At 38.5% G+C, this 16,994-nt stretch overlaps 1 protein-coding gene across 1 annotated transcript in view; it reads right to left on the bottom strand.

The window, feature by feature from the left end:
* Nucleotides 1–14,346: 14,346 nt before the first annotated feature.
* The window catches only part of LOC139468669 (voltage-dependent calcium channel gamma-7 subunit-like), a 42,360-nt gene continuing 39,712 nt past the window's right edge, over nt 14,347–16,994 (bottom strand). Inside the window, exon 5 of the mRNA XM_071250795.1 lies at nt 14,347–16,292. Coding sequence (XP_071106896.1) covers nt 15,985–16,292 — 308 coding nt within the window. The 3' untranslated portion in view covers nt 14,347–15,984. The remainder of the gene's footprint in view (nt 16,293–16,994) is intronic.

Genomic DNA, 16,994 nt, shown 5'->3' with positions numbered 1-16,994 from the left:
TGTTTAAGGTAAATCTTCTTTCCTTGATCCATGGGTCTTTTGTTACAAAAGGCGGTGACCATAAATACCGTTTCATATCTATCTCCTTATTCGTCAAAATTTGAAAGCCAATGCCATCTGCAGTCATCTCATTGATAACATCTGTATAAAATGTGGGAGGAAAATACGAGTAGGCATCCCGCTGGGCACATATTATGTCTCCTTCTTGCTGTTCTGTTTCTTTATGCAATAAGAGTCGGAGTTACTGCTCGGAATGGCAAAGTCACACCAAGGTAATTTGGCAAAGACATTTAACTAAAACTTCAGGTATATTGATGATTTGACATCGTTCAATAATCATCACATAGCCAATTCCCTTCCACTGATTTACCCACCTGAACTAGACACAAAGGAGTCCAGTGAGACCGCCTAATCTGTTTGATATTTAGATCTATGCATAAAGATTCAGAGTGACAAAACACTCTCCACAGGACTGTATGACACAAGGGATGACTTCAACTTTCCAATAGTCAAACTCTCCTTTTATGTCGAGCAATATTAGTGCAGCTTTGGTGGTAATATTTCACAACTATTAAGGTACAATCGAGCATCATCTTTCCACCAAGATTCTAAAGAGCGTTAAAAGACTCTTGCTCAGAAGTTGTTTGATCAAGGTTACAATATTCAAGGACTAAATAAAGCTTTCAAAACGCTTTATGGTAGACATGTGGAGGACACTGCCAAATTTGATGCTTCACTGACAATAATGATATCCGATGAAGTTCCCTATTTTAACTAGTTCCCGTGCTTTTCTTATGTGAACAAGTGACATGCCTTTGTACGTGTTTGTGACGGGTGTCACCGGCGGGGCAGGATACGTTCACCTTTTTGCGAACACCTGGTATCATCACCATTGGATAGTGATTCATAAACGCATGTTCATGATATATTCGGAATCGTATAATGGACACTGCTTCGGGCAGACCTTTCTTATCAATATGGTACAGATTTTCTCGCTTTTAATTATCAGTAAACTTCAAAGGGCATTTGCTTTCATTTTTGACAAATTGTCCTGAATCTCAGAAGATAAAGGTGTAGCTATATATCTCAGGCGTACAAAGTTGAAAAATCAAAATGTTTTGACAGAATTGAACTTGTTCTTTTCTGAGATTGCAAAACCTGAAGCAAATCCTTTTGGAAATCAATATACAGAAAAAGAAAGTCCTACCTTGTTAGTATTTAAGATTATGGTAAATCACTGAGACAGAGGCTTGGCGGTACGTTTCCTGGGTCCAGATATCTATCTCTGCAATAAGGACCAAAATTATCTACAATAATAATAATATAATACATATCCTGCCCCACCGGGGGTACCCGTCATAAACACATGAAAGGGCAAGTCAATTGTGCACCTGAAAAACACGGAACATTATGGTACAAGTCAAGATAGGGGATTGCATCGGACAAATGTTTTGACACTAATGCGCCACATTTGGACATGTCCTCTAAATGTAATGAGAGCTCTACTAAGGCCTTGAATGGTGTAACCCTAAAAACAACAACTTTTGAGCAATTGCTGAATGACGTGTGAAGGCATTCAGCCATACTCAGCCAGATCTGATATTTACAGTTTCAACACAACAGCAAGCCTGGCATGGAAACCGACATATTCCCCCAAGCGTGCAAACACAATCATCCTATGATTGTGTGCAAACGTATTCTATGGATGCAGAACGAAAACGATGCTGGAGCTTCCTTAGTTTTACCGAACAATACAGAGTGAAGTCATTGTCAGTTCAAATAACGAAATTTGATCTAATGCTAGGAACAAACACACTTCTGAAATGAACAGAAATTAGCCCCACTGTGAAGAGTTTTCAGTCTGTAAGGCCGTCAAAACGAATAAAAACACCTGACTATCAAACAACCCTGGCAATTATAATATTTCTTGACACCATTTCTGAAGCCTTTTGTGCCTGTTAACCCGAGTTATATATATAATGTCAACGCCAGTCTCGACTATCTGCCGAAACGGATCCATCGGGCGTAAATAAGTGTGAGGAACAGTATATAAATGGATCACTAAAAATCAGTGTTGACACCAGGTGTTTGGGAAAGGGTAAGCACTACCTGCTCTACCACTTGCACCCTCAATTCACACATGTAACAAGCATGTGTTTTTGATAGTAATACCTAACGCCGCACCAAGCAATACTCCTGCAATAGAACGGCAGGCCGCAGACAATCGAGTCCGGACCAGGCAATCCAGTGACGAGACGTGGTGATGTGAGAACAACGTCATCTAGTCACAGCTGAGAGGATCCATGTAGTCTGCTCCTTATAATTATAGAGAACCTTATGTTCACCATTGTCACGCCATGAGGGGTATCTTTAGGATTATTATTTATCGGTTCTACAATCCTGTGATAGTGGGGCCCTTTAACTCTAGAAATCATATTTTCACTGTTGAATAAATAATATATCACAATGTATAATCAAATATAACAATGTATGCACGTTTAATAAAACAAGGGGTTCCATGCTCGTTATCGCGTCACAAAATCACACCCAACACTCGATTTCCCATGCAATTCCATAATTTGGCTTGATCTTATGATAATGGATATAGTATTTTCGTTTCAATTTTCGTGAACCATTGGAAAATTACAAATATTACACTGAGGGACATTAATGGCCCATCATGTTACACCAGTAGTACCCGTTGCGCATGAAGGTCAATGTCGCTATAGAGATAACCATTCAAGATAAGTAAGTGAGTCTTTTTACGCCGCTTTAAACAGTTTGTGAGTCATGTCATGGTGTGTCATGTCATGGTGTGTCATGTCATGGTGTGTCATGTCATGGTGTGTCATGTCATGGTGTGTCATGTCATGGTGTGTCACGTACATGTGGCAGGAAATCCTTGAGTGATGTTTAGCACTCTTGCGAATCCCAGGACCTCGGCTGTGGTGCTTACAAACCAACCTTCACAGTTAAGGCGTATCTGACATTCGAAATAACATCATAGCTTCCCGGAAACTTTGCACAGCAAATTTCGGCTTCTCGGATGACAGGGCAACAGTGTTCCCAATTACCCTCGTAATAAAGCAAAATTACATAATTCTCAAATGATACGCAGGTGACGGCATCTTAAAGTGATGCAAGTTGCCGAGTGGTTAAAGCGTTCGCTCGTCACGCCGAAGACCCGGGTTCGATTCCCGACATCGGTACAATGTGTGAAGCCCATTTCTGGTGTCCCCTGCCGTAATATTGCTGGAATTTTGCTAAAACCGGCATCAAACCATACTCACTCCCTCACTTTTTGGGAGGGTGTTGATTGTTGCCATTGAGAAAAATGTAGGGTTGAAGCTCACAAGGAGCAATTTCATTGTATCATTATTTCAATGGCACGACGTATAAAAGCTTGCTTTCCCATGGTGACTGTATGTTGTGAAATCATCGACAGCGTTTTGCATGAGGTTTTAAAGGTTGTGTTTGGGTGACCCGCATCCCTTTAATGTACACTGAACTCTTTTGGGGTTTTAATGCACTCTCATTGGGATCTAGGTATGTAAAACAAAACAAATGAGTGCTTCCAATGTATCATGTATACATGAGGCCATGATCAAATTCTACAGTATTCATGTCTACATAATAATAAATAAAAAGGACACAAAACATTTCCATAATAAGAAATCTGTACGAAAATGAGTCTCTTGTACATGTCATAAGAATCTCCATTCATGAATTTAATCCCCGTGGGGATTCCTTGGCTAGAATATTTACCCAGCAACCTAATAATGCTGGTCGTAAGAGGCGACAAATTGGATCCTATGGTTAGAATCGGCTACTTGGTTGGTTGCGTGTCAGCGAACGTCGGCGGCGTCGCTGACAATATCAATGGTGTAAACAACACGGAAACAATAAATTAATATCAGTGTGATCATCTTTATATCACTCTTCATTTATCGATTTTTCCATCTTTGGCTTTTAAGATCAAGAACAGGCACGCTTTTTTCAGTTTTCAATTTTGTCAACTCTCACTCTGAACCATAAGCACAATCCACTTTGCTGCTTGGTGCAACAGGAGGTCGAGATAACTGTATCCAATGATTCGTGCTGTTTACCAGAATCATCATCCAGCATGACGAAAACAAGGGATTGAATTGGAACAATGGCATTTACAGTTAATTATTGTCATTTTGAAGAAAGACGTTATATTCACCAAACTCAAAATGGAAATTACAATAAATACTGATCTGCTTTAAATCAGTCTGTATCAACGGAATCCTAAAACAATGTCTGTAAATGCAAGAAATACTATCAGTTCTCTTCGATACTTGGTGTAACCACTTTGCAGACGGAAGACTGCCGTCAGGCGCCTCCCCATTCCATGAATCAAACGTTGCACTTGACGTTGATGTATTCTATCCCATTCCGCATGCAAAGCAGCAAGTTTACGTCAATGTGAGGTCTAGCATTATCATCCATGAAGACATGTCTGGAGGCCAAAGCATGATTGTCAAAATAGGGGATAACTGCTGTCTTCAGGATGTCATGCTGATATTGAGGTTATGTCAGATTACCCTGCACAGTAGTCCAGTCAAGGTTGCAACTGAATGAAACATATGCCCATATCACTACCGATATCCCACCAAATGGATGGGTTTTTATAATGCTGCGTGTAGCCACGACTGTATTTGCCTACCTCTAGACACGTCTACCATGTGTTACAAACCGTTTTTCATCAGAAGAATGGACATCCGTCATGATTGACTTTTCCAGTTTCGATGTTGATTAGACCATTCCATACGAGCCCCTTTATGGGGATGAGTTATTGCTCTTCTGGCTCTGTTTCCAGCTTTTCAGAAGGTTTGTTATGCTTCTGGTTGAAATCGCTGTGGCTGGTAGCCACTGTGCTTTTAAAACTGTACTGTTGTCAAATGGACTTCGTCCAACGAGCGTTGGTAATGCTGCATCTTCTTTGCCGGATGTCTTGCGATGCTGACCTGGGCGTGACCTGTCCTTAACTTCATTTGTCGTTCGGGATTTCTGCACTAACCTTGAAATTACAGTATGGTAACGTCCAAGTTTACGTCCTGGATTTTTCATTACAATAATGTGTCGTCTTAAGGTTTCAGACAATCTACCACGTGCCATGCTTTGTAATGAGCAAGCATACTATGTTGAGAAAGGTGTACCTGCAATTGTCACGACCAGTATAATATGTTCTTAGACATTTCATTGATAATGTGCTCCACGTGCAGTGTGTGCAACATCAAGCGCGTTGCCACTGGTATTGGCAATGGTATGGTGTGGGAAATGGCCCACAATATCTAATATATGAATACAACTAACACATTTTCAAAACGGATCATTCTCAGTCATTTTGATTTTGGTGGTGTTTAATTAATTTCCACGTGAATATATGCACAATTTTCGAATGATACCTGACTGACGTGTTATACACATAGAGAAAGTGATCTCTGAGGGATTCTGCGTGGAAGCAATGAAAGGAAAAGCAGCGTATGCTTCCTCCAGTCAAACAGTGCAACAAGTTCGCGTGAAGATGAAATCAATACGTCACGCTATCAAACCATTTGCCACGCACCTGTTGCGCATCAAATTGCAACATGGGTCAACAGTTTTCCAAATTGTGCTGTAGTTTTTTTTTGGCTTCATTAATAATTCATTTATTCATATCTGAAGGGTATCCTATCAAAGCCATGTTAAATGTGTCTGTGAATGACCATTTAGTCAATATAATCGTGATCTCGTTGGCAATAGATTGATGGTTTCTAAAATGGAACTTTCTTATTGAATAAGAATATATACGTTTAAGGATATAGAAGTTATTTACATCACAACATTGAAACATACAGATTACCTTTCTGAAAATAACGTTTATATATTCACATCATAATTCTCTCCAGGGACTTCAACAGTATCTTCTTACATACGGAAGGTATATTTTTGTATCAATCACACGTTAACCTTTTCATCTGGAGTAACGATGTATAAATAAAACCATGCAGGTGTCACAAATATCCATTCAGTCGGGAATCAAATCGGTAAATCCGATAGCACGTTTGTTATTATGATACTCATTTCCATTTTCAGAATATTTTCAGACTTACATGTATCCGATGTGTCACAAGCTGATGCCTCTCCTTTCACCGGACCCGGCCACAGATTGGCGGATACTGCCTTCGGCTGCAAACCGTGTAATGACCCCGTGGGGAGCGCGGGGCCCCCAGAATAGGACCCCAGTACGTTGATCGTGCTGTCAGCCTCAGGCTTGGAAGGCTAAGGCTTAAACAATTTAGTCAATATCTTCTTCTTCTCTACATCTTCATATTCTTCTTATTGTGTACAGATTAAACAGTGCAGCAAAGAGGGTTTGGGTGATCCTGGCACAGTCAGGCTGGTTAGGCTCATCATCAGCTCGGGGCCCTTGTGCCCTCTACACTCACCCTAGACAGCAAATGGGACTTCCCCCAGGAAGCGCTGGCTAGTCAAACCCACCCAGAACTTTTCGAAGAATGTGATGACTCCCCAACACTACAGCCTTCTGCATTACACAGATTGTCAGAAGCCTGTATTCCTGGTAGCAAAACCGGGTACTCCCAATGTCAGTCAACAGATTGGGGGGTACCAAACCTAAGGCACCGAGAACAATGGTGAGTCGGACAACTTGATACTTGGGATGCAAACGTGACATTTCGAAAGCGAGGTCTGCATATTTGCCATATTTATGCTGAATCTTGTCAATCGCATTGGTGCCAAAGGGGACAGAAACGTCAATGATATAAATGATTTCATTGGATTTATCAAAAAGGACAAAATCAGGTTTGTTGGCCTGGATACGCCTGAGGCTGTAAATGGGCCTATTCCAAAAACAATATCATTACTATTTATCATTTCCCATGAGACCCTCTACATATTCCGGGTCGTACCATGGGACGACCTCTGTTTGAAAACCACAAGCATGACGAAGACGGTAATAAAATGATCGAGCTACACCATCATGTCGCTTAAGATACTGTGTTTGTGCCAAAGCTGGGCATCAACTGACCATGTGTTGGGCAGTCTCATTAAATTCATTACATAATCTACATTTCATATTTACATTTTGGTGTAAACTCACGCATTGACGATTTCGAGTGGTAAGTGACTAGTCCTGAGCACCAAACAGAAAGCCTTCTGTTTCACTTTTCAGGCCAGACGACTTCATCCAAGTGAAGGACTCTGCAGGATTGCTGATCTGCTCAACACACTGCACATAAACTTGATGCAGTTGTAGTTCAGATAGCCTCTCCTTTAAAAACTGAGTCTGGGCCGTCTTGATATGGCACTTCGATGGGTTAACACTCATTACCGTCCAGCAGATCAGAACCATTATTATAATTTATTGTTGTTTGTATTTATTATTATTGTTGTTGTTGCTGTTGTTATTATTATTATTGTTGTTATTATTATCATTATTGTTGTTGTTGTTGTTGTTTTATTGTTGTTTGTATTTTTTATTATTATTGTTGTTGTTGTTGCTGTTATTATTATTGTTGTTATAATTATTTAATATTATTATTACGTGTACAATTACGTTCGAGTGAATATATAAACATCCTGTTTTGGAATATATGTGTATATAGACTTATGAAAATTATTGTCAAATAGCTAGTTCTTCTGATCTTGTAATCTGATAAAGTTGACAATTTCAATTTAACGGGATTAATCGATGAAATAAACATGATATAAACATGATATGAAAATAGTAAATATGTTGCATGTATTCAATAACCTCAGACGTTATATTCTGTCTGAAATGACAGAATATATTAATCAATCGGAGCCGAGCCGAATAGTGATGACGAGTTCGAGTCCCTATGGCAGTCCGGATCCATTGGAATTAATAATTCAATGGGCATGTCACCCTGTGTGATCATTATATTAAGGGGCAGGGTGTCCCACAAGGCAGCATTTTGTATGTCATTCTGTTTGGTACAAAGATCGATAGTCTTTCTAAGGTTTTAAATGATCAATAGACGTATCCCTTTTTGGGAATGATTTTAATGTTTCATGTCGTGGCACAAATATGTATCCCATCGAGAGACAGTTGCAGATATGTCTCAACAAAATCCAAAACCGGTCCAAGACCAAATGCATTCATTTTTGCAGGAAGTACACGCGCCATAAAAGATCCTGAACTATTTTGAAATGGCACTCCTGTCGAGGTTGTAGAGAAGGCCAAGATCCCAATACTCATTTTCGATAACCATTTGACTTTTCGGACACATATAATTATCATCTTAAAACTAAATGCCTGAAGGCTCTGGATTTTGTGAAAGTGGTTGCTAATACAGAGTGGGGTGGTGATCAGACAACCCTGCTCCACTTGTATTGGTCTCAGATTCGCTCTAAATTAGACTATGGCTCCGTCGTTTATGGTTGAGCCTGAAAGAGCAATTTACAAAAATTAGATTCCATTCACCACCAGTGCCTAAGACTATATCTTGGCGCATTTCGATCATCTCCTGTTGATAGACTATATTTTGAAGCTGAAGAACCTTCTTTGAAGCAACGACGTATCAAATTACCGCTACAATGCATTACTTAATTACATTCTAAGCCATTAAACCCTGCATACAACTGTGTTTTCCAACCCCTTTACGAAGAACTGTTTCACAGTAAGCCTAAGCTGGTCCCACCATTAGGCATTCGGATTAAACCTCACATTACAGCAGCCAATATTGATTTAGATAAAACTTCTCCTTTCAGGCTTTTGTCTTCCCCCCATGGCAGTTGGCAAAGCCAGAGGTAAACCTAACATTAACTAGAAAGAAATTTGAAACAAATCAACTAAGTTATCAACAAGAATATAATCAGTTAAGAAGCACATATGGCATTTACAATTCTATAATTACAGACGAATACAAGGATGATGACACAGTTGCCAGCGCCTACAGACCCAGGACTATATCTTCACGATTACCAGACAATAGTCCAATTTTTACAGCCGAATTAACATACCATTTCATTAGCTCTAAAGTATATTTGTTAACAATATAAGCAATTTATATTATTCTCAAACTCTCTGTCGTGTCTTCAGGCTATCAAAAATATATCACGTAAGCGTCCACTTTTAATCGAAATTATTGAATTATAAAATGAACTTGCTTCTGGCCAATACGATATCGGTTTTTTGGGGTTACCCAGTCATGTTGGAATCACTGGTAACATAATGGCTGATGCTGCTGCTGCTGCTAAAGCAGCGCTCAACAATTCTGTGACACCTCTTCTGATTACAAACAGTGATTATAAACCTGACATTAGATTTGAGATCTCACGCAAACGAAGTTGGACACTCAAATAGGTATGCATAAATTAAATCCAATAAAACCTACTTCGGTTTCACAAACTTGGGTTGTCAGTCCAGATTTGAAGAGGACATTATGCGACGATGTCGTATTGACCATTGCAGATATACTCATATGTGAAGTGAAGATCCTCCAATCTGTGTCCCTTGTGATGAAAGAATCACGGGTCAAGCATGTCCTGCTCAACTGCATTGATTTTTCCATCACAAGGGATACTTATTTCCAGGTTTCATCCGTAAAGGATCTTTTTAATGTAAGTTGTCGTTAAATATTTGTTAAATGATAAATAATGTTAACCTTTATGGTAAAAAGTGAGTTTAATTTGGTAGAATGAATTAATAACCGAGTTTCTTAGCGGCTGGACCTTCAAAGAGGTTGGAGTGAGTGAGTGTGTTTGGTTTAGCGCCACTCTTAACAGTATTCTAGTCATATCACGGCCTGATGCAGGTCTTAGACGTTTACCACTTCGGTGAAACCCACGGGCACGGGTATATGGTGCTGGCAAACCTAGAAACATAATCGGAGCGAATCGGAATTCGAACCAACAATCATAGGTTAAGGTCACTTAAGCCCCGACATTGCCTTCAAACTTTTTCACTGCCAATCTGCTTTTTACTCATATTGAAATGGAAAAATGCAGAATTGTATAGGCAAAGGTTTGCCAAAACTATTAATTTTGTTTCAGTATTTTGCATTTTGCACCATTTTCGAAAATGACTAAATGCCTTGACAGTGGTCCTGTAATGTATGTCCTCAGTAACAGTTTCTTCTAGTTTCTGATGTAGTTCGGAAAGTTCGGAATCACTAGCAGAGAAATCCTCATCAAAATCCAACAAATCGCTTTTATTCAAATGAAAAAATGGCAAATCGATCTCACTGAAGCTAACGTCAGATCTAATCAGCGTTTCAAAATCGGAGTTTATTTCGAAATGAAACGGATAAAACATCCTTGTTGGGGTCTGCCATACCGACCGCTCAGCTCTGCACGTGCGTTCGCGTTCTTATAAGAGAACACCACCTATAGTTTTACTGGGACTCAGTTACTATTAGTTTTCAGTGACGAGAACAGCCCTCCAGCACATGTACACGTGCATATGTGAACGACATTGTTATGATTGGATATGGTCTTCAAAGTCACGATTAAATTTGTACGGGGCTCGAACTCGAAGGAGCCCAGAGTACAAAACTATTCGTGACTCTATGGACCAAAATTATCCCACACTTATTTGCCAACTTTACTGGAAACGTTTTCGGACTGAAATAGTTTATCACAGAACTTAACGAATTCATGTTTATATTAACACAAAAAAGTACGTCAGCAACTTAAAGATATTTAAACATAAAGATATTTTACGATGCAGGCAGCATCCTGTCAATAATCGGGTCAGACAAACCATAATAGTCGTCGGGTAATATGACACATTATTCTATCTTTCACACGAATATATAAATTTTTAGATTGCATTTATGTTCACACATTGTATTTAACTACACTCTTCTGTTTGACAAAACATTCTGTCTTACATCAAGTGGGTTTTCACCACTCACACATCAATGCCAAGCGGCCAATGCACAGTTCCCAATCCTACAGTTCCCTGTCAAGTCCACTCTAACAAGCAGGCTGCATGGAGTAACGCTTCTGCTACGGAAACTTGACAGGGTTCCATTTCTACCAGACAGAAATATTAATTCGATGTCGTCAAGCTGTCGTGGTATTTTTCGAAAACCTCAAGACATGTTCATTCCTTTTTTGGACTGGATTCCTAAGCTTCATAAACAAAACGTACAAGAGATTCTTTTCAGGGCCACCAAATCCTGTCCTGTATTCAGTTAGGATAAGATTTATGGATGAACAACTTCTTTATTACAATTAGGAGCGACGTTTTGGTGCAGGTTATAACGCCGTTATCAGTGCAAGTCACTTGCTTGATAACGATGTTATAAGCTATATCGAAACGTCGCTCCTAATTGTAATAAAAAAGCTGTTCATCCATAAATCTTACTCAGTACTTCAACCTCTAAATGCCTATCAAAGGAGTCATAATCCTTATGTTTTTGAAAAAAAGTTGATATCAACTGAGAGCTAGGTTGCACCTGAAACTACTGCTATATGATCCAGCTAATAGATCCACCAATATATATATATATATCACTGATGTAGACTGAGACTTGAAAACAGAAATATCTGGCATAATTATGCCAATTACAAAGCATATATAGAATTTAGAGAATAAATAATAATATTATGATTATAATGATAATGATGGTGTTTTTAAATAACATTAAGATTTATGGGCATTTATGATGTTGTCAGTCAATTTCGCACATTTATTGGAAAGTTAAACTATTTAGCCACGTGCAATAGTGTATTTTTTTCTATTTTCGTTGTAGAGGTGCGCGCGAACGCAGGAAAGATGCCCGTAGCAAGGGGGCAGTCATTGTATTACAGTGTAAGGTATCATGTTATTGCTGTGTTGCAATTTCATTATAACAGGGTATTTGTACATGTTTAATTACATGTTTTGTCGTAAGTAAATTATGGATACATTCAATTACATCACCTTACCTGGAAAAGTAAACTCTTGTTAGAAGAAATCTCAGCTTTGTGATTTCTGTATACAAACACATTATGGCAGACATGTAGAGGACACAATCCAAATTTCACATCACTACATGGCTGAACTATTGCCGTTGTGACGTCAAATATTAACTCACTCACTCATTCATTTAAAAATTAGACTCATCAGAGACCGAAATCGAGTCCGATGCAGTTCCCAGACTTTTTTCAGGTGTTTGTCTTTGCGTGTGTTTGTATCGGGTACAACCGGTGGTGCAGGATACGCTCCCATCACTTGACACAAATAACACGAATGTCAAGAAAATTGAAAACATGTTTAATAATTGCACTTCTATAGATAAGAAGCATTTAAGTCAACAATGTAGCAAAAATCGAAAAATGCTCTATAAAATTTCTAATAGTCCTACAAACAGCTTAACTAGTGCATACAACAAAGTTTGTTAACATTTGAACATGTCTACACATCGCAATTAAGGTACTACTACTATACTTTAAACCTCATTCCTGTTATTGTAATGGTTGTTCAATAATATGGAAATGTATTGGTAAACAATTTTTTTAGAACCTGCTCTGCAACACCGCTGTAACCGTTTTACTATGGAAACTACACTTCAAAGAACTTTAGCAGCAAATCAAAAAGCATGGGACGGAACGTACATTGTATCATAACTAAATACATTATTTAACATTGAATAACAGTGTACCAAACAATCACAGAATATCCACAACTAAACCATTTAAAACATAGTACAAGTGGTAACTTTCATCTTTACATTGTTTCATATATACATAATACACACGCCTTTCGTAGCCTTGCAGGCTGTTTCTTCAATAATATACACACGAGCTTTCAATTTCAGCTAAGACGTTTTCATAGGATGCAGAAATGGACATAAATCGCTATTTCATTTAGTAATTAAATATTATTTATTCTTTTACTTCGTTTGTTTCTACTCAGTAATATTACTAAAGAATGAGAATTTTACTGAATGTATTAGTCATGTTACAAAGTGGTAATACTACTAAATAAATTAGTAGCTGAAATGGTCGCTGGAGAACAAAACAATCCATTAGGCGCTCAATTACTTTCTCTACACTTTCGTTGGGACATGTCTTGTGCATAATCTGTGTCGAAACAGTCAAAATCAATCAGAAATGGTTTTCGAAAACATTGCGTTCACTGGTTTAGCAACAATGCTACTTAAGGATAGACGTTTTGAAGTTTTTGAACTCATTACGGTTTACCACGTAGTGATGTGCAAACAACATCTTTGTGTACAGACCGCCTCCGTGGTCTAGTGGTAGAGCGTCCGCCCGGAGAGCGGAAGGTCCGGGGTCCGTCATACTAAAAGACGTTAAATGAGGTAAGGTGAAATTGGGTTTAACGTCGCGTCAAGATTATTGCACTTAAATAGCGACGTGCATGCACGTGTGTGTGTGTGTGTGTGTGTGTGTGTACTAGTCCGGACTGATGCCGATTTATAGTGCTAGCTCACTGAGATACCATGCCGCAGTTTACCGAGCCGACCACTGCTTGTTTTAGCCCCTTAATGCCGAGCGCCAGACAGGGTAACAAAAAGTACCATCTTTCAACGTCTTTGGGTACGACGCGGTCGGGGATCGAACCCCGGACCTTCCGCTCTCCGGGCGGACGCTCTACCTCTAGACCACGGAGACGGTCTGAATATGTAGGAGGTCGAACACTAGGTTTAGTAATATGTAATGTAAGGTTTAATAATACGCGTGTGTTGCTAATTATACAACTCAAAACAAGTTAAAGAACGCCAACAATTGAAAGTCTGGGCTTTACAATACCCACAAGCTGTGAGAGTTTAACTATGGCAATATGAAAACGTCGGATGTTCTTTAACTTCTTTTGAGTAGTATATATTAAAGAAGTTACTTTTGTAAGTCAGGAACTTTACCAAGCAATGTACCATCATATTCTCATTCAAATGTCAACGCAGTTACAATTAGTAATTGATTATATGAGTGAGGGATTTAAGCAATATTCCAGCAATATCACGGGGGGTGGGGGAGAGAGGAGGAATAACGCTTATATTATCAGTGTAATATTTTTATAAAATGCCCCATGTTGTATGTGGCCATCGTACATTCTAGAAAGCCGTTCATTTCTGTGTAATTGCCTTCGTTCACCTCGCGCGTTCGTCCTATGTGGACTAAATGACAGACTTCTTCTTATTATAGAAATGGTGTTGTCTACCAAATACAATACATCAGAAGTTGTCATTCCACATACAGTGTACCTCTGGACAGTAACGTCTCCAGTCATATCGCAGGATTGATAATTATCCCAGTTAACGAATCCCGGGTGTGGATTATTTTATCATTGGAGTGAGTGAGTGAGTGAGTGAGTGAGTGAGTGAGTGAGTGAGTGAGTGAGTGAGTGAGTGAGTGAGTGAGTGAGTGAGTGAGTGAGTGAGTGAGTGAGTGAGTGAGTGAGTTGGGTTTCACGCCGTTTGAACAGCATTCCAGTTGGCGGGTCAGCTTAATGGGAGAGGAAAGCCCGATGTGACACGCGTCACAGATACCTATTAGCATGGGTACGGAGCTGACAAGCGTAGAAACATAAACGGGGCGAAACGGGATTCGAACCCACGATCATAGATTTCTAGCGTGGCCAAGGGACACAACTCTAGATCTGTACAGAGAATTGTGACGCCTGGTCACGCATGCACCTACATATTTGTATATACATATATGTAGAGCATCATTGTTTGTTTGCAATAGTAATTCAATTATGACGTGAAAGATTTGAATAAATCTCATTCAATAGTCTGACATCGTATAACAGAGTACATGGAATCAATACAAGATCATATATATATAGGTGAGATAGAAGTATATGTACATATATAAAATCATGTGTATTGCATGAAAATTCATGTAGGTGGTAGGCAATATTATTACTTACAATATAAAATATACTACCAAAATATATCAAGTGGTTTTCTGTACATGCCGTTTTTGCATTGAAATGATAATACATACATTTATCTTAACAACATATTTAAACCAAACGGTGATACCTTTAACAGTAAAAGCTGATAATGAGGTGCTTTTTAATCTGACTTTTCACTTTGTACTTGGGATATTTAGTTGGACCTTTCTACGAAATAGCCCAGCAGTTTCAGAGACGAGGAAATCTTTTAAATGTCTCTTACCAAACTGGATATGTCACATGGATACAAATATACATTTTACAAAACCGTTTCAAACCACCAATAAAAATAGTGTAGAATAGTTATTGTCATACCATCCAAAAAACTTGATAAAACACGCAATCTGCCAACTTCGTAAAGTTGCGAAAAACATCTTGTCACCAGGTACAAGACATTTATAAAACATCTATACCAAATACACTATAACAATGGTAACTGGTTCAAATAGTTATCAAGTTTAAAAATAAACTAATCTGGCTAACAAAAACAAACACACAATTACGCGTGCTAAATGTAGTTCACGTGCTAGCTTAAATTTGACTATCTATTTCATATATCTATTTACTTATTTGTTTACTTTAATTCAATTCTACACAAGAGTAGAGATTATTACTGCAGCAATTCAATCAAATTCAATCTTTTGAATCTCTCATATAGTTTTCTAACGCAGAAACATGCCGTTTTAGGTAAATATTAATGTAATATATTTACTTTTTAAGAATATTACATACATTTTATATGACTACCTTAAGTATCACATAAATCTGTTTAGTATACCAGGCAATGCAAGCATTTTCAACATTATCTCAGATATCTAATCGCATATGAATAATATGTTTCTATCATGAAAGTGAAACAGAAATTGAACCCAATAAATGCACTATTTAAACGTTTAACTTATCACACCAGTATCCGTCTCTATCTCCATCAAGGAACAAAACATATTTCACTACTAAATGAAAACATTTCTTATTTTCAAAATGCAAACCTTTTCTTTCCGCAAAATGCATTCCAAGTCAACGCTAACATACACGTCTTATTAAACGGCGCCACCATCTCATTCACAGATGCAGACCAATTTCAAGCATCATCCCATATACAACATCGTACGGTCCTCCTGCCCAGAGCATTTCTGCTCTGTCTTCTCATAATCCTTGTCTAGCTTTTCTTCCAATCCAGGAATTATTTTGATCATATCCGATATTTTCGAATGCCTGCGTAAGAAAATTGTAACGCACACAACAGCGGCCAGTTCCGAGGCAATAAACGATAGCCCTGCTATATAGAAGGACCATCCATACTTGTAGGAAAACGAGAAACTCTTTGTTGGTCTATGTCCAACTTCGTCATTGATTGCAGATATGAACAGTATTATCCCAACGGCCAAAACGAGACCTGAAATATAGAAAATTGACATTAAAAGGAATGCATGTGACGTCCACTTTACCAAGTCTGAAATAAAACATTGCCAGAGACATGCTAAGGAAATATGATGCATGAATAAGAGAGCCCTGTTTTATAGTCCGGCGGCGACTTTTAAATAATCAGTCGGACAAAACGGTGATTTGCAGTATGAGAAACGACCTGCAAGGACTCGTCAGCTGATCTCTGATTCTCATTAGATATTTTCACGTCAATCACGGTCAACTGGCAAACTTGCTCCAGACGAAATATGCCAACTGGCTTCCTCTACAGATATACGCATAAAGATTACGTATTTTCTTTACCCACTGTGTTCAGTCGGAGAGTCAGTCCGTATTTCATCCTGTATATATACACGGATCGAACACTAATACATCTTTAACAAACCCACAATTCAAAGGATGTTGTTCTGGACATCAATTCTGGCACCTGTCATTTAAAGAAACACTACTGGTATAAGTGTCAATGCTGTCTTTTGAAATACACTTATTTAGTTTGTTTCACTGTTAAATTCAGTGTATGAGAGATAATATTTACCTGTATCATGATACAAAACATGGTATTTTCATACAATGTTACTGCTGCCCTAACAACAGTTTCATGTAGAATATAAGAAAGCCGATGCACCGATCGTGGCCAATAGCCTATACAAATACAAGTTTTAGTATCCCGAGT

Source organism: Haliotis cracherodii, unplaced genomic scaffold (assembly GCF_022045235.1).
Source record: "Haliotis cracherodii isolate W230 unplaced genomic scaffold, xgHalCrac1.p SCAF_2, whole genome shotgun sequence".
Lineage (NCBI taxonomy): Eukaryota > Metazoa > Mollusca > Gastropoda > Lepetellida > Haliotidae > Haliotis > Haliotis cracherodii.
The sequence above is the reverse complement of the archived record's forward strand: the minus strand, read 5'-3'. Positions and strand labels throughout refer to the sequence as shown.